The sequence below is a fragment of the Oryza brachyantha genome, chromosome 5 (assembly GCF_000231095.2).
Source record: "Oryza brachyantha chromosome 5, ObraRS2, whole genome shotgun sequence".
Taxonomy (NCBI): Eukaryota; Viridiplantae; Streptophyta; class Magnoliopsida; order Poales; family Poaceae; genus Oryza; species Oryza brachyantha.
Window position 1 is genome coordinate 1,604,133 of NC_023167.2, and position 25,496 is coordinate 1,629,628.

General features: G+C 40.4%; 4 protein-coding genes across 6 annotated transcripts; 3 read left to right on the forward strand and 1 right to left on the reverse strand.

The window, feature by feature from the left end:
- Positions 1-1,142: 1,142 nt before the first annotated feature.
- Positions 1,143-4,172, forward strand: LOC102709077 (S-adenosylmethionine synthase 1). The gene is made up of 2 exons (XM_006653955.3): positions 1,143-1,262; positions 2,691-4,172. The coding sequence occupies exon 2, from the start codon at positions 2,701-2,703 to the stop codon at positions 3,889-3,891; it is 1,191 nt and encodes a 396-aa protein (XP_006654018.1). The 5' UTR covers positions 1,143-1,262; positions 2,691-2,700; the 3' UTR covers positions 3,892-4,172.
- Positions 4,173-8,109: 3,937 nt separating this feature from the next.
- On the forward strand, positions 8,110-10,695 carry LOC102709364 (pto-interacting protein 1-like). The gene is made up of 8 exons (XM_006653956.3): positions 8,110-8,293; positions 8,480-8,591; positions 8,689-8,936; positions 9,025-9,151; positions 9,280-9,553; positions 9,634-9,766; positions 9,840-9,926; positions 10,398-10,695. The coding sequence occupies exons 2-8, from the start codon at positions 8,504-8,506 to the stop codon at positions 10,527-10,529; spliced, it is 1,089 nt and encodes a 362-aa protein (XP_006654019.1). The 5' UTR covers positions 8,110-8,293; positions 8,480-8,503; the 3' UTR covers positions 10,530-10,695.
- A 132-nt stretch (positions 10,696-10,827) lies between these two features.
- On the reverse strand, positions 10,828-15,907 carry LOC102709644 (nuclear envelope-associated protein 2-like). Of its 2 annotated transcripts, XM_006653957.3 has the most exons (6): positions 15,666-15,907; positions 14,127-14,558; positions 13,942-14,049; positions 13,036-13,497; positions 12,830-12,931; positions 10,828-11,481 (listed from the first exon to the last, which is right to left on the reverse strand). In XM_006653957.3, the coding sequence occupies exons 2-6, from the start codon at positions 14,319-14,321 to the stop codon at positions 11,314-11,316; spliced, it is 1,035 nt and encodes a 344-aa protein (XP_006654020.1). In that variant the 5' UTR covers positions 14,322-14,558; positions 15,666-15,907; the 3' UTR covers positions 10,828-11,313. The 2 variants fall into 2 exon arrangements, with proteins under 2 accessions (XP_006654020.1, XP_015693136.1); XM_015837650.2 differs by lacking the exon at positions 15,666-15,907 and having other exon boundaries at positions 14,127-14,830.
- A 7,332-nt stretch (positions 15,908-23,239) lies between these two features.
- Positions 23,240-24,853, forward strand: LOC121054535 (Holliday junction resolvase MOC1, chloroplastic-like). Of its 2 annotated transcripts, none has more exons than XM_040524548.1 (2): positions 23,240-24,161; positions 24,253-24,853. In XM_040524548.1, exons 1-2 carry the CDS (start codon positions 23,294-23,296, stop codon positions 24,303-24,305), a joined length of 921 nt encoding a protein of 306 aa, XP_040380482.1. In that variant the 5' UTR covers positions 23,240-23,293; the 3' UTR covers positions 24,306-24,853. The 2 variants fall into 2 exon arrangements, with proteins under 2 accessions (XP_040380482.1, XP_040380481.1); XM_040524547.1 differs by having other exon boundaries at positions 24,244-24,851.
- Positions 24,854-25,496: the final 643 nt, after the last annotated feature.

Consider the following 25,496-nt stretch of genomic DNA (forward strand, 5'->3'; position numbering starts at 1 on the left):
AAGTCACGCTCAAACTACCTTCAATGACAAATTACAAAAGCAAGCCATAACAAAAAAAATATAATAGTTACATATAAAATAAATTGTTAATATTTATATCCAAACGACACCAGCATTCTCATATATTTAAAAACAGAGATAGTACGACCTATATATTTATTGCATGGAAAATCATGTAACCGATGTAATCCGTAAAGACAATGAGGCGATAAACCAAGGAGCAAGTTGTAATGCCACTTGAACCGTGTCATACTCCCACTGTTTATGAGAGAAGTTGACTCTCTGCCCTGACTAAAACCAGATTAGTACATACAGTGGTAACTTCGAAACTTGCCGGTACATGTGCACTCCCTTTTCTTTCTTCTGCACCGGTAGAGAAGCACCCATTTGTCTCTGTGTTTTTTTTAATTAACCGGTAGAGATGCACTCTCGCTTAGTACCTAAAATCATATTAAATTAATTAATTAAACCAAACAGAAACAAAATAAAAATAATTTTTATAAAGCTACATATATTTCGATCAAATTATCGTAAAACTACATATTTAAGGATACGTGTCATAAAAGTACTTATGTAGCAACAATTTATTTCACAAAACTATATTATTTAAGTTATAGTGATGAACTTATTGTAGAACTACATGTTTTAGACTTTAAAAAAGCTGTAGTTTTATGATAACCTGATGTTAAATTTGCTGTGATACGATGTACTATGTCGTGAGCTTAAAATCTCTAGTTCTGGTGCTAAAACCATAGTTTAATTATACACAACCTTAAAATATATAATTTTGCGATTGGTTGATCTAGAGTTTTGTGAAATTCACGTTTAATAAAAATCATCACTAATTTTCCCAGACCGAAACACGCGTGGACTGAGCCATGCAGGGAGGGAGGTGGGGCCCAACGGGGGTTGGTGGCGGGCGAGCGGAAGCACCCCGCCCCCGGGGCGCTGGGCCCACCTCGTCAGCGGCCCCGGGTAACGCCTCCCCGATGGACTGGGCCCGCCTCGTCAGTGGCCCTACTACGCGTTGGTGGTGGTGGTGGTGGTGGGTGCGGGTCGCTGTCCGCCACCCAACCCAAACTCCGACCCGACCGAACCCCACCCATTCGCCTATAAATGGGCCGCCGCGTGCCACGGCCCATCTCGCCGTGCCGGGTCGGATCTCACTAACACCACCTCACCTCACCTCGCCGTCTCCTCCTCCTCCTCCCCCCGATCGGATCGGCCCGGCTCCTCCTCCTCCGCCGCCGCCGCCGCCGCAGGTGAGCCGCCTCCCTCCTCCTCCCGCTCGCCCGTCCCCCGCCCTGCCTTCCCTTCCCTTCCCCTCCCCTTCCCTTTCCTCGCTGCTGTCTGCGCCGCAGGGTTTTCTCTCTCATTTCTTGGTGCTGGAAAGGGGAGGGTTTTACACTTTTACTAGGATCTCTGCTGCACTTGCTGGCTGGGATCTGAGCGCCTCCCGTGTGGATGAAGGATGATCCTTTGGCTGCGATGCTAAGCTCGCAAGTAGATTTATTTGTTCGTTTTGTTTTGTTTTTGCTCGTTTGGAATTATAGGGGTTTTGTTTTGCTACTCGGGGTAGAATGGTAAAGCTACTGTTTTTTTTTTCTTGATGATGATATCGTGCTGGATGTGGATGGTTTCCCTTGTCTGTCTGTCGTGTATGTTACTCAATAGTCACCCTGTTTGTTTAGAGATGGGATGGAGATGCTGGTTTACGATGAGTTCCTTGAGATCTTTATTACCTCCATACTGTCAAATTACTTTTGATGAATAGCATGCTGGAGATGTGTTTTAGTGCTACTGTATGTATCTTTAGCTGTCAGGTGTGTTGACTGTTATGCAGTAGAATCCAGTCACCCCCTTGGTCATGGAAGTTGGAGTTCTCATAAAAGAAACGAAAATGGAAAAGTTAGATTTTAAACTTGTTAACAATTTAATTGTGCCAATAAGATCGATACGGTCCTGTGCTAGTTGTGGACGTGGAGCTCATTTTATGCACTTGATAGTTGCCGCACATCTATTTACGACTTATGATGCTGTCTTTAAATAAAGAATATATGTAAAGAGTATTTTCGATACGCTAAATGCTAGCCAGTGATTTCACTCTTTTCATTCCAGAATACTTTTATCTCTAAAAGTGGTATAGGTGATAGTTACAATTGGTAGTGGCAGCTGAACTGATTAGGCATTTATGCTCATTCCTGTAGAAAGAAACTTGGTAAGATTCCTTGTGCTATATGCCTAGTTCTTGCACTTATAGAGAATGTTATTATAAATACCAAGCAATTGCCAATAAACTTCGGAAATTAATCAACTCTTTGTAGGGAGATGTTTTAGTCCAAAACTGTGCTCTTGTCAGGTGCCAATGAAACAACAGCTTGGTTCACATGAGCTATAGAAGATTAAAAGGAGATTGCTTGCTTACTGCTGTTGTATTCTTTTGTATTTCCTGTTAGCTGCATCAAAAGAATTGGACGAATTATGTTGTGCATACAATTTTTGCTGAGATTCCACATTGTGCTGTCAGTGTGTTATGAAAACATTTCTACGGATCACTTGTAGTTATTGGCTTTCCTGGAGTAACTTCACATTAACTTTCACTGATTCATTTTCTTATTATAGGCTCAACTCACCCATTGTATCCATGATTATTCGCTTGTCTAAAGTATGTGAAATGCTATTTCATGCAGATAGGAGAAGATGGCCGCAGTTGATACCTTCCTCTTTACCTCGGAGTCCGTGAATGAGGGCCACCCTGACAAGCTCTGTGACCAAGTCTCAGATGCTGTGCTTGATGCCTGCCTCGCCGAGGACCCTGACAGCAAGGTTGCCTGTGAGACCTGCACCAAGACTAACATGGTCATGGTCTTTGGTGAGATCACCACCAAGGCCAATGTCGACTATGAGAAGATTGTCAGGGAGACATGCCGCAACATCGGTTTCGTGTCAGCTGATGTCGGTCTTGATGCTGACCACTGCAAGGTGCTTGTGAACATTGAGCAGCAGTCCCCTGACATTGCACAGGGTGTGCACGGCCACTTCACCAAACGTCCTGAGGAGATTGGTGCTGGTGACCAGGGACACATGTTTGGATATGCAACTGATGAAACCCCTGAGTTGATGCCCCTCAGCCATGTCCTTGCTACCAAGCTCGGAGCTCGTCTTACAGAGGTTCGCAAGAATGGGACCTGCGCATGGCTCAGGCCTGACGGAAAGACCCAAGTGACTGTTGAGTACCGCAACGAGAGTGGTGCCATGGTTCCTGTCCGTGTCCACACCGTTCTTATCTCCACCCAGCACGATGAGACAGTCACCAATGATGAAATTGCCGCTGACTTGAAGGAGCATGTCATCAAGCCTGTCATTCCCGAGCAGTACCTTGATGAGAAGACAATCTTCCACCTTAACCCATCTGGTCGCTTCGTCATTGGTGGACCTCATGGTGATGCTGGTCTCACTGGCCGGAAGATCATCATTGACACCTACGGTGGTTGGGGAGCTCATGGTGGTGGTGCTTTCTCTGGCAAGGATCCGACCAAGGTCGACCGCAGTGGAGCATATATTGCAAGACAAGCTGCCAAGAGCATTGTTGCTAATGGCCTTGCTCGCCGCTGCATCGTCCAGGTCTCATATGCCATTGGTGTCCCTGAGCCACTGTCCGTGTTTGTCGACACATACGGCACTGGCAGGATCCCTGACAAGGAGATCCTCAAGATTGTGAAGGAGAACTTCGACTTCAGGCCTGGCATGATCATCATCAACCTTGACCTCAAGAAAGGTGGCAACGGACGCTACCTCAAGACGGCGGCTTACGGTCACTTCGGAAGGGACGACCCAGACTTCACCTGGGAGGTGGTGAAGCCCCTCAAGTGGGAGAAGCCCTCTGCCTAAAGCTCCCTTCCGGAAGCTTTTGCCCTATCCCATTATGATGTTTTGTTTCCTCTCCGCACAGCATTGTGATTCTTAACCTTGCCCCTTGCTACCATTTATACCCATGCACGTTACTCTCCTAATAATAAGTACTTGTAAGGGTATTGTGTTTGGATATTTACCTAGAGGAGGAGGATTTATGATCTGTTATTCACTGTTTGATGCTTTGTAATGGTCAAAGAAGGAAATATGCTACAGCTACTTCGAGAAGAAATGAAAACCTCCTATGTTTTGGTTATCCTGTCCTATGTTATGTGATCCCTTTATGATCTATCAGTGCTTAGTGCATGTGTTTGCTGAGGCTGGAAGTGACCTATCATGTGCCTTGTGAATACAACATGTTGGCTGAAACTCTTTCATGATGTTGTATTGCACACCCTTCAGGACTCTTGCTGTGACTGCCCCCGCTGACTTGTAGATTGATGCTGTACACATGTTAGATGTTAGACGTCTGGTGGTGGTTGGTGATCAACTTAATAAGGGTTCAGATGTCACTAGCAGCTCAGAATGCTTAACAAGGTCAGCTGTCCATTTCATCGACAGCTCATGCTGCATCCCCATAAAATCGGTTGTCCAAGTCACTGGCAATCCAACTTGTTATAGTTCTGAGTATTAAGAAGATGCTTTTGGTTTACCAACCATGCTGAGCTATCTGAACCTTGTTAGGTCTGCTTTGGGTCTGTCACTTGTCGCTTCTAATCTTTGTTCAAATATCTGGTATATCTATGACAACTAAGACTGCCTTAGGGGTGACACTGCATGGTGATTTGCAAAAGATTTCATCAGACTGCTGCTGATGCTGCTCATGTTGGACATAGCCTAATTCATGTTCATAGGCCATACGAAGCATAAGGCTGTCTTTGGGCCGCAGCAGATGCAATTTAGTTTCAGATTGAAATCCAGCACTACATGCTAGTGCTTGCACAATAAGATGAACTTGCAGATGTTAAAAATGATCTAAACACATCCCAGATTGACACCTGTAACTTGGTATATAGCAAGCTCTCCATCTGAGTGAATTAATCTGGTGGTATTTTGGTTCCTAAAATGCCCATGTGAGGACATGACAAGTTTTGCTGGTCTCACAAGAATACCATGAAGTTAAACAATTATGACTTTACTAGCACTGATGTACTACCACAAAAGGCAAAAGAGGAATTAGCTTTATGTATGTGCAAGCAAGCATTGGGTGAAAAAAATTAAGTAGAGCTTAATATCCATACTTGCAAATACAAAAGGTGCAAGGACAATATAGAGGAAAAGATTATCAAGAACAGGAGATCCAGAAACAACTAAAATATTACTCTCCCCGTTCATATTGCAAGTCTTTTTAGCTATGTCGATTCTTCTATTGATCATTATATATTGTTTATCTATATGCCAAGATTTATTATCATTCATATGAATATAGACAAATGCTAGAAAGTTTTATATTATGAGTACGCAGTTTTCTGTTTTTCATTAGATATATCATCAAGAAATGCTCTGATATGAGAGTTATCACATATGGTAGAGCATGTGTCATCACCAATATGTCAATATATAGTGTAGAAGTACACTCTTACCCTGTCAGTGTGATTCAGAACCACACAAAGAGATAGTACATTCTCACTTGTCGGTCGCATTCGTTTGGAGCTTGTAGTATCAAACACTTGATTTTGTTCCCAGGAAACATCTGCATAAGCCAAAATTCCAACAATCTACAAGGGGCTGACAACCAACGAGAGATTTGGATTTTCTGAATAATAATGCATGGAAAAGATTCAATTACAATAATCGCCGTCAGCTTAAACAGAATCTGAACTGAACACAAGACATTCTCTTGAAGCTTGTTGCAGAGTTAGAATGAACTTAAAAAAAAGTCAGAACCAGGAGAGCTAACCCACATGCAAACCATGATTGGATTGGATGTGCCATCTCCAACTCATGGCTGTCTATTCTTATCTTTCATTCCTATTATGATCATTTCAGGACAGTTTCATCGTATGGGGTGTCTGTTTGTTCTACCATCCAAGCATGCAACTAACTAAACGAACCAAACATATATATTTATTTCCTCCTAAAAAAATAGAGCTGGCAGGACTGGAAGAACTAATGGAGAAAAACATCAAATCTGCCAAATTCAGTCTGAAGAAAAATGCAGTCATTTACAGACTCTAAACCGAAGTTCAGACACTAACTATAGCAATAACTAAGAAGGTCTAATATATATTTTTGTTTGTCCAGCACAACTGAGCACTGAAAATAAAGAATTTCAAGAACTTTTCGCTTTGATTGTGCCCAAACTCAAAAGGGGAAAGAAAAGAGGAGAGAAATGGAGGGGGCAGCGACAGCAGAGCAGAGCAGAGCAGTGGCATGTGAACCAACCAAAGCCGACGGCGCGTTTGGTCAGTCAAATAAAACCGGGTGCCAGCACCGGTGTGGTTACCTCAACGGCTCAGCCTGCCACCTCACCCACACCAACCAATTTCCCTCCCCCTCTCTCTCCTACTTATATCTCAAAAATTAATGCATAGAGTATTATTTTTCTCACTGACCTGTAGGTCCTATATGCTATATAAGGCTACGTTCCATTGATGTGGTGATAAGTTAACTTATTTAGCACGAAAAACATAATAATAGATTAGTATATGATTAATTAATTATTAAAAAATATAAAATAGATTAATATTATTTTTTAAAACAACTTTTCTATAGAAATTTTTTTAAAAATACATGTTTAACCGTTCGAGAAATATGTACGCGAAAAACAAAAATTTTAAGTTAATTTGTGGGCGCTGTCAAACACGATCTAAGTCAGTTCTCTCTACGGTACCGTAGAGGCGAGGCAGTATTGCAGGGGATACCAGCCCCACAATCATCCAGAGCAAAACATATATTATTCTTTTATTAATTCCCATGTGTAAGTTCTTAGGTTTTATTGTATCAATACATAGCACTAATAGAAATTTTGAAGTTAATGGTTGCGGTCCTTTGAGGATGAAAGATTAAGGATAAAAACTTATCTATTTTTTATAGCTATTTAATAGTATAAATGATAGAATCAACTATTATAAAGTTAAAATCTACTTTAAAAAATAGGATCATGAGTTTTCATGTAGAAACTTTTTCAAAAAACACACTATTTAGCCGTTTGAAAAATATACACGTAAAAATTGTGTAAAATCTGACGATAATCCGATGAAACGAACGCAACCATTGCAGTGACATGTTATATAGTAATTATAATATGTTATGGTTTATAGGAACTCCCTATATCTTAAAATAAAACATTGTCAAAACATTACCAATCTCTTCTTACTTTATTTAAGTGCATGAAATAAAATATCATATGAACCGTTAAAAATGCATGAAGAAAACATGGTCAATGCTAAAACTAACCCAATTTAACTTCAAATATGACCCCAATTTTTGTTAAACTTCTTTCCTTCTCAATCTAACATATGGTGGTGCCCACACCAATACTTTATCATCTAAATGTTCGATATTGACCTATCCATATAAGAAAGGCTGTAGAAATGCATAAATGATCTATCTTTAATCACCAATATGCTCTCTTGGGGATATTGGTCTAAGCCTTGCCAGTCAACATTGATCCCTAGTGGCCCCAATCTCCTATAATTTGACCAATTCAATATTGTTATCTTGGCAGAAGCTAAGTCAACAGTTTGATGAATCAATCAAGTGCATTGAATTTTACAAGTACCACAACTATAAACCATGCCGTAAAAGATGATACAACATAGAAAAAAAGTTACTTTGGAAAATCATACAATCTATTTTTCAAATTAAAATAATCATTACACATTAATCATACGTTAACTACTCACCTCGTTTTACATATCTTTTTAGGGATGATTGTTTAGCATTTTTATATAAAAAAACAAATGGTATATTGTAAACGAAAAATAATTTAAAGTCCTAAAATAGACTACGGTGAAAAAAATCTTAAAAACAACTTTAAATATAAAATTCAAATTCTGACATGTAATCGTAATTAGAAGCGAAAAGACGGGTGTTCCTCCTTTCCTCTGTGTATCGAACATAGCCTAACAATGACACACATGGCACATGGCTTTTGCTCCTCTGTCAATAGCTTAAAGAGAAAAAGAAAAGAAGGAGAACAAAAGCATACGCCTTTTCCTCTCCTCTTCCAACACACGCGTTCTGACGAACACACGGAGGAGCTGAGGAAGCTGCCTCTGCGACGACCAGTTTGTGCGCGCGTATTTAACTTCACCGGCAGGTCACCGCACAGCTCAGAGACGCTGTGCTGCTGCTGCTTCCTCCTCCTCCTCCCCCCGTCGGCTAGCGACCTGCTGCTCCTCCTCCGCCGCCGCCTCCCGCCGGGGCAACGCGAAAGGTGCATACTTGCTGCTGCAATGCATCTGTGCTTGCGCTTCTGCTCGTTTCTTCAATTGAGTGCTCTCTTTCTTTCTTTTCTTGATTGGTTGACTGACTGCCTGAATCCTGATGCTATCTTTCTGCAAACAAAAATGGATGTTGCTGCTTCTAATTCTGATAGAAATATGCGTGGTTCCACTTCCAGGATTTGTTTCTTGGGTAGAAGAACATGTCGTGCCTTGCATGCTGTGGTGATGAAGATACTCAAGGAGTACCAGACAACAGGAATCCATACCCAGGGAACCATTATCAAACAAGTAATAGCATTTGGGCCCTTTTCTTTTTTTTTTGTTTATGATCCATACTGCAGTTTGCAGATGGTGCCTCAGTGTTTTTGATGCAATCGGTCTGCAGGGAGCGATGCATATCGGCCATCTGATCCAACTCCTAGAGGTCCACAGCCTGTGAAAGTGCAGCCAATTGCAGTCCCCACCATCCCTGTTGATGAAATCAGGGAAGTGACAAAGAATTTTGGTGATGAAGCTTTGATTGGTGAAGGATCCTTTGGCAGAGTTTATTTTGGTGTTCTAAGAAATGGTAGGAGTGCAGCGGTCAAAAAGCTAGACTCAAGTAAGCAGCCAGACCAAGAACTTCTGGCACAGGTCTGTGTTCATCTCTGCTTACGAATCCTGCAGATTATTATTTTTTAGTTTCTTTTGTATTGCAACTCATTTCAAAATGCATCCACAGGTGTCTATGGTGTCAAGGCTTAAGCATGAACATGTTGTCGAGTTGCTTGGTTATTGTGTTGATGGGAACCTCCGTGTTCTTGCTTATGAGTTTGCTACTATGGGTTCTCTTCATGATATGCTTCATGGTATGGTCTTGTGCAGCCATGCTTTTTTTTTTCTCTCCTTCTATAATTTATTCATCTCTTCATAGAGTTAATTATGGTGTTGTTTTTAACATTGAATACCACCAAATGTGGAAATTATCTGTTTACAGGGAGGAAAGGTGTTAAAGGAGCTCAACCTGGTCCAGTCTTATCATGGTCACAAAGGGTGAAGATAGCTGTTGGTGCAGCAAAAGGCCTGGAGTATCTTCATGAGAAAGCACAGCCTCATATCATACACAGGGACATCAAGTCCAGCAATGTTCTTCTTTTTGATGATGATGTTGCCAAAATAGCTGACTTTGATCTGTCAAACCAAGCTCCTGACATGGCAGCTCGGCTTCACTCGACTAGGGTTCTTGGAACCTTCGGATATCATGCACCAGAGTATGTTGTGGTTTTCTTCAATCCTATAATAAACCTTTGGAATTATCTCGACTAATGTTTGGTTACAATTTTGTGGTCAGATATGCAATGACTGGACAGCTTAGCTCCAAAAGTGATGTGTATAGTTTTGGAGTTGTTCTTCTTGAGCTATTGACCGGAAGGAAACCTGTCGACCATACATTACCAAGGGGACAGCAGAGTCTTGTGACATGGGTAAGTTCCATTTGCACATGCTGTTTGCATTCTATTTGGTGGATCGGATTAATGGTTTATTCAACATTGGCAGGCCACCCCAAGGCTTAGTGAAGACAAGGTTAGGCAATGTGTTGACTCAAGACTTGGAGGGGATTTTCCTCCTAAAGCTGTTGCAAAGGTATCAGATATTCAGAGACCTCTTTCCTGTTGGTTGCCATAGTTCATTTAAGTAGCATTGCTCCAGAAATAATTTTGACAATGTGCAAAAGGAAACTGATGGCTAAAGATTAAACTGCTGATTTCACCTGAACTTATTGAGTTATTTGAATTTTCAACCATAAATTTGGAGTTTATTTTAGGAGTTCTTTTACCAAAGTTTATTACTCAGCCTTGGCTTTTAGGTCGCTAAGAATACGTATATATACGGTTTGATTTTTCCATAAAAAGGCCAAACAATCACCCCTATCTTCTAGCCAGAAGCTTTGTTGGTGCCAGCTAAGATTAGGATTATATATATGCCCAATCAACATCATTCTTGAAGCATCAAGCATGCCTGAATCCAACATTAAATTTGTCCGAGTTTTATTGTCTGCAGCACTTTTCTTTGTAGACTCGGTTTCTGAATCGTTCTTCTGTATATTTCAAACAGTTTGCAGCTGTAGCCGCATTATGCGTTCAATATGAAGCAGACTTTCGACCAAACATGAGCATTGTTGTCAAGGCGCTTCAACCCCTGCTGAATGCTCGAGCAAATAACCCTGGAGAACATGCCGGCTCATAAGCTTTGATCTACCTTTTGTATGATAGATAAGAAGTACAAAACATGGATATTGTTCCTGCAGATATGGCTGGCTGGAAGTGTGTACATTTCTGATTATTTTTCCCACGTTGTAATCACCAAGATTCTAGCAACCAAAATATTTGATTCTTCCCATTGGGTGAGACAACTTGTCTGAAGGTAACTTGCATATTATCTACTAGAACAATCTCCTCAAGAGGGAAAGCAAAATGAGTCTGGAACTGAACTTGCCTAGTTGCCTTCTCTTGTTCTGCATTTGATTTTTCTTTGTGGAGAAGAAATGCCATCCAAATTTGGACCAGATTTGCTTCTCATCACCTCATACCATTGCTGATTTGGACCTTGGCACGGTTGTTCACAACCAGTGCGTTCTGTTTGCATACTGAACTCCAGAAATTCAGAGTTCAGAAGCAAGAACTAGCTTAATTAGCTAGACAGTGAAGTTTGGAACAAGGGAACCATATCAGCATTAATACAACCGCAACTACAGCTGCGGCAGCTAGACTTAAATTTAGGTAGTTGCTGTAACTACAATACTGCTTATGAGAGCTAACATGAGCTAGCAGCAACTGCACTAGAGTACTACAGTATTACTACAATACTAGTACAAGCTAATCTTGGATGTCGGCAAATTTAAGTGTGGGCATCTGATGACTGATCATGCAGCATGCCCTACATGACTATAGACTATGAGCAAGCTGCTCACCTAAAACTGGAATCTACTAGTAGCATCTTTACACAGGATGATGGAGTTGGGGATGCTGTTTCATCGTTTTGTGAGGATGACCAGTGCGAGCATTGACATGGAGGCTATGAACTTGAAGCTCTGGTTCTCCCAGAAGTTGTGCTTGTCGTCGCGGTATGGGACACTGGGCTGCTTCATGGCCACCTGATCCTTCAACTCCTTGAGTTGCTTGTCTCTTTTCTCACCAGCCTGAAGAAGCAAGAAGCAATCGTTCAGTCCAGATCTATTTGGAGAGCTTATAGTCAAGATTCTCATTGAGATTCTGGGAATTAATAATGATAGAATCTAGAAAATGAATTAAAAGTCACAAGATGAAAAAACTAGCCTTTTCAGATTCGAAAAATATGACATCTCACCAATTTATCAGAAATTTAACAGAAATTTAAGAGCATCTCCAGCGACTCATCTAAATTTAGTCATCCATATCTTCGTTTGAATGATCATCTAAAATAGTTTTATACTTCATATATCTTTATACACCAGCAGATCATCCATATATAACATTCTCCATATGGAGAAAAAATATCTAAACATAGAGTTTCTCTCTCCTAATATGAATGACATCCAAAAAATAGAGGATGTGATAAATATTCTACTAGAACTCAATTTTTACCTTCCATCCTCTATTTTCAGGATAGAGAATAGGATGAATATACGCTCAAAGCTCCCAAAAAGGCCTAAGTATGCTAAATTAATCTACCATAATTTGCTCTAGGAAAGTTGTCACAGAAGTTCACGAACCAAATGATCACTATCAAAAGTTCTAAACAAGTTTGGAGCAAAGACATGCCTAAGACATTACTACCCTCATCTTTTCGTTTTTGCTTATGGTTATAAGCCAAAACTTAAATTTTGGAGTTTTTTTACCGAAATTTATTTTCTAGCATTGGCTTTTACTCCCTGTCCCATAAAAACCAAATTTAGGAGGGGATGTGTTCATATTCATTATACTAAGAGAGGACACATCCCCTCCTAGACTTAGTTTTTATGGGACAGAGGGAGTAGATCGCATACGTTTTAAAAGTTTTGTTTATAAATTATTTTTTGTTTGTAAATATACTATTTGATTTTTTTTCATAAAAAAGTCAAACATGAACCCCTTCCATCTTTTTTAAAAAATTGATATTAGGCACGGTTATTGTAACACTCTAGGTTTTCACCGACCCGGCCAACTGTAGCACACTAGGTTTGTGAAAACCTGGGATGTTACAGTTATTTTAACTGGTACTAGAGACGAGTGATTAAAAAAAAATGGGGCTTCGCAGAACACGTGTATCTGTTATCAGTTTGACCTGTACATTGTTCACAGATAATTATGGCACAACTGCCGTAGCACAGATGCTTCATTCACGTGGTCTAGATTTGTTAGTTTGAATTGTCAGAAAACTTGTTTGATGCCCGGGGATAATGCAGCGTATTCAATCTCAAGTACCTCAACCCCAAATGAGATAATAACCAGATTAATGAGCATGGACAACGATGCTACAAGAGAAAACACGTTTGGTGTGTCAAGGAACAAGGATAAGTATGAACATACCCTCTGAAGTTTTCTTATCTGAGACCGTGATTCTTGAAGGCAGAACTCAAGCTTTAGAATTCTTTTTTTCAGTTCTTGGTCGGTTCTCTTTTGTTTCTCCAACTGTTCAACAAATAAGAAATTTCAAGTACAACATTTTAGCACAATATAAAGTTATTTTGTAATGGAATTCAGCATGTTCTATAGATGAAAGAAAGAGAACATACTTGTGACTCTAGTTCCTTTGTCTTGTTCGTCCAGTGAGCAGATAATATCCTAATTTCATCTCTCAATCTGGCAATCTCTACATCCTTAGCGTTCAAAAGCTTGTTGAGATTATCAATGTTCCTTGGAGATACGTCAGATAAAATCTTTAGAAGCTCATTATCTTTGTTGGACCCAGCTTTGGCAACTGCATCCATGATATCTGTTTCAATCCTCAGAACTTCATCTTTGAGTTGCCTCTGTGAGTACTCCCTTGCTTCAAGGTCCTTCTGGAGAAGATCCAGCTGCTCACCTAGCTTGTTGACTCGAAGCTCGTGTTCTTTCAGCGAGCTGTCCTTCTCATTCAGTTCTTTCAATAACGACAGGCATTGCGACTGAGCTGATTTGGCTGATGCTGCACTTGCTTCTGCTGTAGCTTGGGTAACTGACAGTTTCGATCTAAGATCATCCAACTCATGAAGGTACTACACATAATTAGAACAGTTATTGAGGAAGTGCATTTGAGTTGAATAAACACGACTTATTAGAGCCTCAAAACCAGCACCAACATCAGTAATTTGCCATACAGAAACAATATAAAGTGGAGTGACTGGAGTCTGAAAGATATAAAAAGGTAAGAGTAATTTCCTTCGTCACCATGCATCCACAACACATCGATTATGAACTTGCTATGTCAAGAGGTCAAGTTAGAATTAGTTTCATGAGCAATAGATCGATGCTCATAGTCTAGAGCATAGCGTTACAATACATGTCACAAACAAAATCACTAGCATGTAAATGCACAATCAATTCAAAACAATGTCACATACCCAACCATCAGTACATGACCCCATGACTCCCAACATGGTTTAAGGGGGAAAAAAGGCCTTTTGGCATTGGCACATAAGGGAATTGGTTCAAGTTAAGACCTGTTCCGTGCAACCTGTGGAAGAACGTAGTTGCTCATCTTTATCATGTAAGCATTTCTGCAGCTTACTTATTTCCTCCTCCATGCTCCTTGCCTTTGTCTCAGCAAACTGTGATAAGTTTCCCCTTGTCAAAACAAAATCCAACAACAATCTGGAAGGGACCAGCTACAAAAGGAGAAACAAACCTTTCTGGTTTGGGATTCCCGGGCAAACAACTGCTCCTGTGAAGCAAGTTTGTTCCTCACATCCTTGAGCTCAGCCGCCAAGGACACCACGTTTCTCCGAAAACTTAACTTCTTCTCTGTGAGATCCTTCAACAGCGGATCCAAATCTGCCGAAGACAGAGAAGATGGTGGCACCACCTTCTCTGAAACTGACATAGCCAAGCCTCAAAACACAGTTTCTCTTCCAAGTTTCAATAGCAACAAAAACACTGCTTCTGGAATACTGTTATATTCTCTCCAAGAACAAGCAGGACGGCTCAGGCCTCACAGCAAGCACCTCATGAAGAAGACAAAGAAGAGAGCTGAGCTCTTCTTTGACCAAACAAAACACCTCTGGTTGCCTCACAAGAAGCCTCCTAGCACAGGCCAGTACTGACCAGCAGGTAGCTTTCGCTGCAGAAAACAATAAACAAATTTGAGAGGAAATAAAAACATATAATGATGCTTGCTACATGCAACGTGTTCCACTTAAATTACTGATCTGAAAGCATCCGTTTTATTCGGATCAAGGGTACGAGATTGAGTGGAGCCTAGACATTTAGCAACTAAGTGACAGAAGTGTAGCTTTCAGTACTCATCATATTTATTGTATTGGTAATGAGGAACGACAAAGCAAAGTATACAAAATATTGTGTAGGCTACGTGACTGGCTCATGTCGACCAAATCAAGCATCTAATTAGTCAACTGCACGCACTAGGCGGCAAATTTTGCATGTTCTTGGTCCTTCAAGTCAACTTGTTTAACAGTATAGATTAAGTATGGTGCAACAATAAAAACGACGGGTTTGGTAGAACAAAGTAGGTAAAAAATGTTCTTTTGGTGTTCTTGTGTTGAATCAACCAAAAAAAACATACTTTGTGGAATACTAAAGACTTTGTTCCGGAATGCTCTGCAAAGTAAAGAAAACACTGGAGAAAAAAAGGATTGGGACGAAAAGAAAAGGTTTGCTTCACTCGGGTTACAAAGAGATGAGGACAAAAAGGAGGCTGTCCATTTCGAAAATTTTCAAACAAGTTCAAATTTTGGGGAAGAAACCGAGAGAAATAAAAACTATGCAGCACAAATGTCAAGAAAAGAAACCGAGAGAAATAAAAACTATGCTGCACAAATGTCAAGAATTTTCCACTCTGGAGTCTGGATTCCTCCTCATAAAATAGTTGGAGCATTAATCTGTTAATTAAACTGTGCGAACACCTCATATTTGTTAAGAAGAGAGTGAAGCCAACAAAAAAAAGTCGGAATTTTCCTTCAAGTACGAACAAGTTTAAACAATTTCAAACAGGGGAGCACCAAAACTGAAAAACGCCCGAGATTCCTTGTAGTTTTTAGGGCCAAAAACACATAAACATTACAGAGAGCATCGCAAAGTGTAAAATCACCACCCGTATCTCGGAGCTCTCGATCTCGTCCCAAAAATCAGCCAAAAAAGTTGGCGTGAACCGAATCGTAGCAAGCACATTTGGAACCGGAGAGAAACCGAAAGCACAGGCGATCCCTACCTCCAGCCGACGATGCAACTAAAAATGAAGAAAAAAATCCTTCCTTTTCTCCTCCGCCTCAGATATTCATATCTCCTCCATCCTCTCATGTAGCCACTTTATGAGTCGGCTCCGGATTCCGGAAGCCGCGACGGAGAAGGGCGCGCGAGCGGGCGGGTGTGCTAGGCTGCAGAAAGGATGCAGCTTTGCACCGCGGGAGGCGGCGAGGTGGAGCGGATGACGCGGCGGCGGTGGCGACGCAGGCGAGATTGGGAAGTGGAGACGACGACGAGGAAAGGAAGGGGTGAGATGGGATTCAAAACCGGGGGGCTGACATGCGGGGCCCACGTGGCCAGCGCGCGGCAAGTTCCAAAAATTTTCGTGGGGTGGTGTGCGCCACGTGGAGGGGTGTACGCGTAGGTTGTCCTGTATCACGGAGTATTTATGTGGTAGTATTTATTTTGCGGGTGTATACATATAAATGTGTTGTATTGTACGATGGTGATGTCACCCGTAGAGATGGATCATGTGATCTCCACGGACGGTCACGAGGCTTGTGTTTTTGTGTACCACCTACTACCTGTATTTCATTTGTCTGCATGCATTTCATTTCACAACGCTGGGTAGTACGTACTAGTAATAAATTTCAGAATCTATTGCATGTACTACTACCCCCGTCTCATAGCCGCAGTAACCGAGTTTAAATTTAAGGAGAATTTTAAAAATTTAAGAAAATTTAATGAGAAAAATATATGTTGTATTTATTGATATATAGTGTAGTTTTGTCAAAGAAATTTATGAAAAAAAGTATTTTCAGTGGAATTAAAAATCATAAACGAAAATTTCGGAAAACAAAATTAAAATAGCCTATTGCAAATAATATTTCATAGGAAGATGGTTGAGAATATTTTGTTGTTAAGTCATTATTAATTTACACTAGACACTAGGGTATATAATGTTGAAATACAAATATACAACAATAGATATATAAAAAATATATATGGAGAAAAATTATACGTGCACATTAGTAATAATTGGTAGTAGGTATAGTTGTGACTTGTGACGTAAAGTCAAAATGTAAATGTAGTTGTTGTTACTTGTTATTGGTGAAGGGTGATATGACGATGTATGTTTGATGTCGCAATATCAAGAATTTAGTAAAGGTCATGTGAAATTTTTTTTGTTTTCCCTATAACATGTCCTATTTTTCCTATGTCATAAATATAGTCACAAAATTTTTTCTGTTTTTTATGTATTTTTTTATAAAGTTATTTTTGCATTTGATATCACACTCGTGGTCTCCTCGCGGTTACCGTGGTTTCGGCCACAATAACCACGTGGGAAACCACGGTTACTGCAGTTTTCATGAGCTGTTTTATCAAGTGCTTACCGCGGTTACCGCGCGGTAACCGTGCAAAACCGCATGGTAAGCCGCGAAAACCGCGCGAGTTTAAATTCAAATTTTTTAGATTCAAATTTATCACGGTTTTTGCGTTTATCGTGCGGGATCCGCGGGAGCACGGTACCATGGTTTTGACGGTTTGCGCAGTAAGTGAAACCCTGATATAGACATTTTTATGGGGGTGTTTGTTTTTAGTGGTTAAACTTTAGCTCATAGTCACATCGGATGTTTGGACACTTATTATAAATAGTAAATATAGTCTATTAATAAAACACATTTATAATCTTTGACTTATTTGCGAGACGAATCTAATGAGCCTAATTAATCCATAATTAGCCTCCGCGATGCTAAAGTAAACATTTGCTAATTATGAATTAATTAGTCTCAAAAAATTTGTCTCGCGGATTAGCTCTCATTCATGAAATTAGTTTTTTTTATTAGTCTATGTTTAATACTTTAAATTAGTGTTCAAACATCCGATGTGATATGGGGCTAAAAAGTTTAGCCCCATCTAAATAACCCCTATGATGTGGCAAAATATTCATGAAGAGAGAGATAAAATGAGTTTCATAGAGATGAAACCTTCTATACACTGTTACTTAGACAACTTATGTCTTGCATGTAACCTAAAAAACAATAATAGATGAAACTATGCATTGAGATATGAGTGTTTTATCCTAGGTTCAAACTTTCTAGATGACATGTCACTCTAGGTAATCGTGTCCATAAAACTTACATTAAAAATGGCCTAATAACTTCATTTCCATATTTCTGTGTCCAAAGTTTGACCACTCGTTTTATTGAAAATTTTGTATAAAAACATAAAAAAAATTAGTCATACATAAAATACTATTCATATTTTATTATCCAGTAACAATAAAAATATTAATCACAAAATAATTTTTAAATATGATGAAGAGTTAAAATATTGTATCTAAAGACTTAAAAATGACTTTAATATGGGAGGTAGTAAGTATATTATATTTTTATTTATACGACTTTGGTGGTTCGTTCGGAAAGCAGCGGTGATCTACGAACTCACTCTCACGGTCTTACCCTATCTTTTTATTTATGTTTATGTCTATAAACTAAATTTAAATTTTAAATTTAAACTTGATTTTAGGATTTTCTTTACCATATTTTTTTAAGATCGTTATATAAGTTTTTATTTCATAAATTATTTTTCATTTGCACGTGCTGATCACCCCTCTATCCCATGTTCACATGTTCGGGGTTTCTCCTTGTAACGCAGCTTTAGTAATTATGTTGTTCTTTGATGAGGCTCACCCAGTGTGACAATGAGACAGTATAGCCAAAGGGCTCGTGCAATTGCTGCACCTCGATATGTTCCAAATACCAGCTGAAGTAGCCAACCAACTATTAGTGCCAAACGGAGTAACTTGACAACAACAACAAAAAAAAAAATCATTACCAACTGTAACACCGAGCAATTTATCCACCTCAGACCTAATGTGCTTAGCCACTGAACACCCTAAAAACAAGATTGGTTGCCTCCTCCCCCACGCTCTGTCCCCAAGTCAGCCCCCGTATCCATGAATTGAGGTGGTGTTTAGTTGCCAAAACTTTTTTGGTAAAAACATCATATCGAATGTTTGACCGGATATTGGAAGGGATTTTTAGACACAAAGAAAAAACGAATTTCACGGCTAGCCTAGAAACCACGAGACAAATCTTTTGAGCCTAATTAATCCGTCATTAGCACATGTTGGTCACTGTAGCACTTATGTCTAATCATGGACTAATTAGGTTTAAAAGATTCATCTCAAGATTTCTTCTATAACTGTGCAATTAGTTTTTTGGTTCATCTATGTTTAATGCTTTATTTAGGTGTAAAAAAATCGATGCGATGTTTTTGGAAAAATGACTGAACCTCCTTCAATTCGCCATATCAAAGCTAGCTAGGGACGGACGCGTTCAACTCCACCTTGCATGAGTCGGCCCCTTTTCCCTTGACCTCTTTGGGCTCGTTCGCAAGAGAGAGCGCTTAAGCGGTCTAATAAGTGCACACCAACCAAGAAAAGTCATTAGTATATGATTAATTAAGTATTAGCTATTAAAAACTTGAAAAATGAATTAATATGGTTTTTTAAAATAACTTTCGTGTAAACTTTTTTTAGCAAAAAGTATACCATTTAGCAGTTCGGGAAACGTGCGTACGAAAAAAAAAGTTATACTCAACAGTGTCTAGTGAACGAGCCCTTTGGTTGTTACCCACTTCTGGAGGATGCGGAACAACGGCAGCACAGTCAGAGTATGTGAACGGAGAAGGAGGCGGCGAGGAAAGGTAATGGGAAGTGGCGGGGCACAAGTAGAAATTTAACGAGGCCTTTTCTAGGGGGATGATTTTGATATCAAAGTTTATAAGAAGACAAGTGATATGACAGATTGTTGCTGCACGGAGATAGAGCAAATTTGAAGATAGGATAGCGAAGAAGATTTGAAACATCCTGGGTGGTGTTTGGAACAAGTGACTTATTTTAGTCCCTTGTCTAATCAAATATTTGGACGCTTATTATAAATAGTAAACGTTGACTATTAATAAAACTCATTTATAATCTTGGGTTAATTCGCGAGACGAATCTGTTGAGCCTAATTAATCCACGATTAGCCTTTGTGATGCTATAGTAAACATGCTCTAATTATGGATTAATTAGGCTTAAAAAAATTGTCTCGTGGATTACCACTCATTTATGAAATTAGTTTTTTTATTAGTCTATATTTAATACTTTAAATTAGTGTCTAAACATCCGATGTGATATGGGGCTAAAAAGTTTAGCCCCATCTAAACAACCCCATAGTCTTGTACCCTTTTTTTCCATTATAGAATCATCTTTTTGCTTATGTCCAGCATTAGCGGAATAACTTATTAATGATTAAAAAATAATTTTAGGAATAAAACTTCGATATATGTGTTGTTAGTGATATAAAAATAAGGTTGTAAAATAAAATACGATGAAATAAATTCTAAAATTAACTCTAAGTTTAAGTTTAAAATCTTAAATTTAGCTTATAAGTATAAGCAAAAATATAAGGTTGTTAATTTTGTAGCATTCTTTTGTGTGTGTTCTTTGGTTGTGAGGCATGGAGTATGGAGTGTGGAGTTTAACTACTCATGTTTTTAACTTTGGTCGTGTATATCCATGTATGGATGTCGAAGCCGGATTTCTATCAAATACCTAAACAGTGCTATCATTATATAAACACGTGTATACACGTATCGTAAGTAGCACAAATGGTTGTTATGTCTAATTTTATCCATGTAATATACAGGTTATTGGTTCAATGTGCACACTGCATAACTTGAAGCTACACTTCATCTAGTAAGCAACATGGCTTAGTCTACGTAAGTAGCACATCAACCGTTGTAACCGTCAGCAGCAGTTGAGAATGTTTCGTTGATGATGTCATATTCTCTATCATACATAACTACGTTGGGGTGTGTAAGCATCGAGCTCAATCTTATACACTATGAATTCTTACATAAAGATCAAATAAATGTCATATCGATCAACTAGGAACCGTGGCTCAGAATTACACTAAAGCTGCATTTTGACCATCTCCCTTTCTTCTAATCATCAGACCTCCCTTTCTTCTTTCAAGGTCAATTGATGATAAATTAATCGTCGAACACTTCTAGCTCACCTATGCTTAGCTCAATATAGGATGAGAAACAAATACAACGACTGACGTGACCTTTTCTTACTTAATATTTTTTGCACAACGTACAATATAGATGACGTCATGGTCAAGCATTTAAACTCAATAGTTTTCGCGCCTTTTACGATTGGACGTAAAATTTTCACACGCGGTTAGTTAATATAGGTTTCATTATTCTTACCCGATAAACAAAACTACCATAATAGTTTAGAAGCACTTTATATGTAAAACACAAAGCCAAAATTGATTTTTCCAGTTTTTATTCCCCCATTTCCCATAGAAGAGAAGAAAAATCAAAAAAAAAAATCCCTCACTGAGTGAGCCGTTTGGTGTCTCTCCTTGCAAACCCTAATCCCTCTCCGTCCCCATCCCTCATTGAGTGAACCGTTATGGCTGCTTTTTTATAAAGTAGAATTAATTGTTTCCTGTGTTTTTTATGAAGCCATAAACAATTAATTCAGTGCTTATTTCATTTGATCTAAATTCTATATTCTTATATACTACCATCTCACAATCCAGAGTAACACCGGTAGCGAAGCTAGAAGAATTCAAGATCACCACTGTAGATCGTGGACATGAACTGCAAGTCTGCATTTGAGTGGCCCAATGGCACCTTCAGTAGGAGGGCTTGCATATTTCAGATGTTTCAACAAGAAGCTGTATATCAACTTGAATTTTACTCTCAGGACACTGTGAGGGTACCAAAATAGTTATGTACAAATCTTATACATTTTTGTCTGAAATCATCTGCCTTGTGGTTCTGTTCCTATTGCCCAGAAACAAGTGAGGAAAGGGATCAAAGTTTCAGGGTGCTAATTTGCTGCTATGAAAGCTCTCAGCTAGCAGTTGCCCAGCTGATCTTTTCTTTGATTTTCTGCATATATCTCAGCCTCGCTTCTTTTGAAGAATGTCTTCTCTGAAGAATCCATCCTGCAACTTTCTTCGGGGATGAGCCTTTCTTCAGAACAACTGCATGGCAAACTAATAACACAGGTCTTCAGTCTTCAGAAAAAAAAAGTAATGCCATATAGTTGCAGCTTAAGATCAAAGATTCTAAGCAGACGAGCAATATGACACATTGTTGCTACACAATGATAGAGCAAATTTGAAGCTATGACAGAGAAGATTTGAAGCTTGCCTTCTAGCTTGTTTCTTGTGCTCTTCGGTTGTGAGGCGTGGAGTTTAAGCATTCATGTTTTTAACTTTGGCGGTGTATGTCCATCTATGGATGTAGAGGCTATATTTCTAGGAGTATCAATTTTTAAAAAGTGCTATCATTATATAAATGCATTTGCAAGCCCGGCTCTGACCCATTGGCGGTAGGGCCGACGGCCTAGGGCCAACGCCAGAAGGAAGCCCATTACCCTCCTACGCCAGAAGGAAGCCCATTACCCTCCTCTCCCCTCTCCGGCAAATCATCGAGAAGAATGTCTTAGACAACATTGATCACAAAAAAAAATCATTGGCAATTTTACTTTAAGAAATACTCGTAAAAGTTCATTTCTATAAAGCATAATAAGTATTTTTCATTAACAATTTAAGGTATTCATACTATTTTAATACTTTAATTTTTTATACTTTAAGTTTTGTAAGTTCTATATTATATTAGTAATGTTTTTTTAATGGTGTCGTATGACTTATATAACTATATATTATAAGTAAAAGTAGCCCCGAGGACCTAAATGTTGAGTTCATCTATGGCCCTTGAAAACCTTTTGTACTTGTACGGGTGTCATAAGTAGCACAATGGTTGTCATATTTAATTTTATATATGTCAGATTAGAGATTTATAAGTTATTAACCGAATTTCTACGTTACGTAACTTGACATCATACCGACACTTGTTCATGGGTAGCTCACTAATGACTATAACCATTGGTAACAGTTGAGCATGTTTTGTTGTTCGTGTCGTATTATCAATCTAATATTATGATGTGTAAGCATCGGGCTCAATCTTATTCACTGAGAGTTACGTATAAGGCTCAATCTTATTCACTGAGAAGTATAATGATCAAATAAATGTCATATCCACCGATTAGGAACTGTAAGTCCAAACACTCAAGCTACAGTTTGACCATCATCCTTTCTTTTGATCTTCATCATACGTCTCTTTCTTTTAGAGGTCACTTGATAACAAATTAATTGTTGACCACTTCGGTCTCTCCCATGCTCATCTCAATATAAGATGTGAAACGAATAAACCGACTAACATGACCTTTTTTTTACTTTCCATAATAAGTTTTGCTGCAACATACGATATAGATAACGTCATGATCAAGCATGTAAAGTCAATAGTTTTCGCGCCTTTTACGATTAGACATAAAATTTTCACACGCACTTAATTAATCTAGGTTTCATTATTCTTACCCAATAAACATTACTACCGCAATATTTTAGAATCACTTTTTATCTAAAAAAACGCAAAGCTATAATTTATTTTTTTCCCCAGTTTTTATTCTCCCATTTCGCCCAAGAGGAGGAGAAAATTGGAAAATCCCTCACCGAGTGAGCCGTTTGGTGTCTCTCGGAAACCCTAATCCCTCTCCTCTCCTCGCCTCGCCTCGCCGCGATGATGTCCTCCGCCGCCAGCTCCGCCGCGAGGCCCCCGATCCCGCGCGGCTGCGGCGGCGACCGCTGCGGGTCCGGCCGCGACGCCTGGCCCCTCCACAACGTCCGCCACCAGGGCGTGTACTGCCGCCTCTGCTCCTCCTGCGTCCTCCTCTACCACCCCGCCGCCTTCTGCTCCGCCTGCCTCCTCCTCCTCCCTCCGGTCCCCGCCTTCAACCCCGCCGCCGGCGCCGGCGCCGCTGCTCGGGATCCCGTCGCTGCGCCGCCGGGGCCCACCGCCGCCTGCTCCGCCTGCGGCCTCTTCGTCGCGCACCACTCCTGCGTCCCGGACCCTGTCTCCTTCGTCTGCCCCACGTGCGCCGCCGCCGCCGAGGGGAGGGTCTTCTCCTACACCCCCGCGCCCGCCGCGGGGGGAGGCGCCGCCCGCACGATGGACGAGCGCGCCGCGCGGGTCCTCCTCGTGGCCGCGCGCCTGGCGCACGACTCCATCTCCCGCGCCGCCGCCGCCGCCCGCGAGGAGGCCGACCGCCGCGTCCTGGAGGCGGCCGTGGCGCGGAAGCAGGCGCGCGAGATGCTCGACACCGCGTTCCTCGCGGCGGAGGCGGAGGCCAGGGAAGCCAAGAAGGCCGCCGCCGCCGCTGCCGCCACGCCCGCCGCGGCCGTGGCCACGCCCACGCCCGCGGCGCCGCCCAAGAAGAAGACGACCCCGAAGGCCAGCGAGGCGAGCAGAGGAGACAGAGACAAGCCGCTCAAGCTCAACGCCACGCAGCAGCCGGCGCTCGCGCTCGCCGCGGCGGCGGCCGCCGCAGCCAGCTCGATGCCATTGCCAATGCCGTCACCCATGGATGTCGATGGCAATGAGGCGCAAGGTGAGCACACATTGAGCCACCACCACATCAAAATGGGGAGCTAAATTGTTCTGTATAATGATTGATAATGTAATTCTTGCAGGTTCAGCAGACAGATCGTTTGGAGATGATCGTGGCCCGCTGTTCGGGAGCTTGCAGCCGTGATATTCGTTGCGCCTTATTCCGCTTCTTCTTCCATGGAATTATGCCTCAGTGTAGCCATGTGAATCATAGAAGGTCGCTCAAGTTTGAAGGATTGCAATGTGATTGAATCCCCATTTTGGAGTGTGCTCTCTGTAAATCCTAGTCTTGACTTGGTACATGATCCGTTCATCATCATCGTCATCACCATCAACTGTAGCTTGGTTGCATCTCATATACCCTGTTTGTTATTTGTAGTATAGCAAAATATGTTGCTTGTGGATGCATATTGCACAACTAAAATGTTGTGTTGCTGATAGCTTCATCTTCGTTTTCTTCTTCTTTTTTTTGGATGAAATTAACTAGATTGAGAAATCATGATGGCATAGTATCTTTCCTGTTTCTGAAACCTGTTGCGAATCGGAGCATGATCTTTCTGTGTCCTTCCATTCTTATTGTCTGCCATGGCATGGAAGTGTGAGTTCGAAATTGATGGTTAGGTTAACAAGATTGGTGAAATGCATTCTGTTATAAAAAGGGATTGGAGAATTGCAGCGATGCATTTGGTAATGTCTCAACCATTTTCAGCAGATATCTGTTGTCAGGGTTGTGCATGTCCTAGAAACTCTTACTGCTCTCCGTCATGTTATTTCTTCTTTGTTCACTGTAGATTTAATAGTTTGAGCTTCCCCTTCTTTGTGATCTTGGCTATGTTCTTGAATGATTATTGATTATTTAGAACATGGATGGATAGTCCAAATACTACTTCGTAGCAGTGACCTTGCAATCTTTTATGATAACTGCAGGCGCTGCAGTAGATTCTCAGGTGCTTCTCTTGAACGGAGTTTCCTTAGGCCCCGTACTTTCTTGACGAAAGACTTTTTGATTTTTATGATAACTATTTAATAGTATAAGTGATAGACTAAACTACTATAAAGTTAAAAAGTTACTTTAGAAATGCGAGATGATAAGCTTTTATATACATTTTCTTTTTCTTTGAAAAGAAACGTACTGTTTAGGATTTTGGGAAGCTTACGCGCAAAAGCTGAAAAAGAATCTATATAGAACGCAGTCATCCGGTTAGAAATACTTGACGCCAGGAGGCACGGAGATTTTTGATTTCGTAGATAAATTCTTGAAGTTATGCACGGCAACAAGAACAAAATAGCAGCAATGTAGGAAAGGAAACAGAGGATGATCTGCTCCTGGAGGTAC

Excerpts from the sequence above, each read along its gene's own strand:
- LOC102709644 (XM_006653957.3), bottom strand. The coding sequence starts at position 14,321 with ATGTCAGTTTCAGAGAAGGTGGTGCCACCATCTTCTCTGTCTTCGGCA. Across the intron at positions 14,050-14,126 it reads GGGAATCCCAAACCAGAAAG|TTTGCTGAGACAAAGGCAAG; the intron begins GTTTGTTTCTCC and ends AACTTATCACAG. Across the intron at positions 13,498-13,941 it reads CCACAGGTTGCACGGAACAG|TACCTTCATGAGTTGGATGA; the intron begins GTCTTAACTTGA and ends AATTATGTGTAG.
- LOC102709364 (XM_006653956.3), top strand. The coding sequence starts at position 8,504 with ATGTCGTGCCTTGCATGCTGTGGTGATGAAGATACTCAAGGAGTACCA. Across the intron at positions 8,592-8,688 it reads AGGGAACCATTATCAAACAA|GGAGCGATGCATATCGGCCA; the intron begins GTAATAGCATTT and ends ATCGGTCTGCAG. Across the intron at positions 9,152-9,279 it reads TCTTCATGATATGCTTCATG|GGAGGAAAGGTGTTAAAGGA; the intron begins GTATGGTCTTGT and ends ATCTGTTTACAG.
- LOC102709077 (XM_006653955.3), top strand. The coding sequence starts at position 2,701 with ATGGCCGCAGTTGATACCTTCCTCTTTACCTCGGAGTCCGTGAATGAG.
- LOC121054535 (XM_040524547.1), top strand. The coding sequence starts at position 23,294 with ATGATGTCCTCCGCCGCCAGCTCCGCCGCGAGGCCCCCGATCCCGCGC. Across the intron at positions 24,162-24,243 it reads CGATGGCAATGAGGCGCAAG|GTTCAGCAGACAGATCGTTT; the intron begins GTGAGCACACAT and ends TAATTCTTGCAG.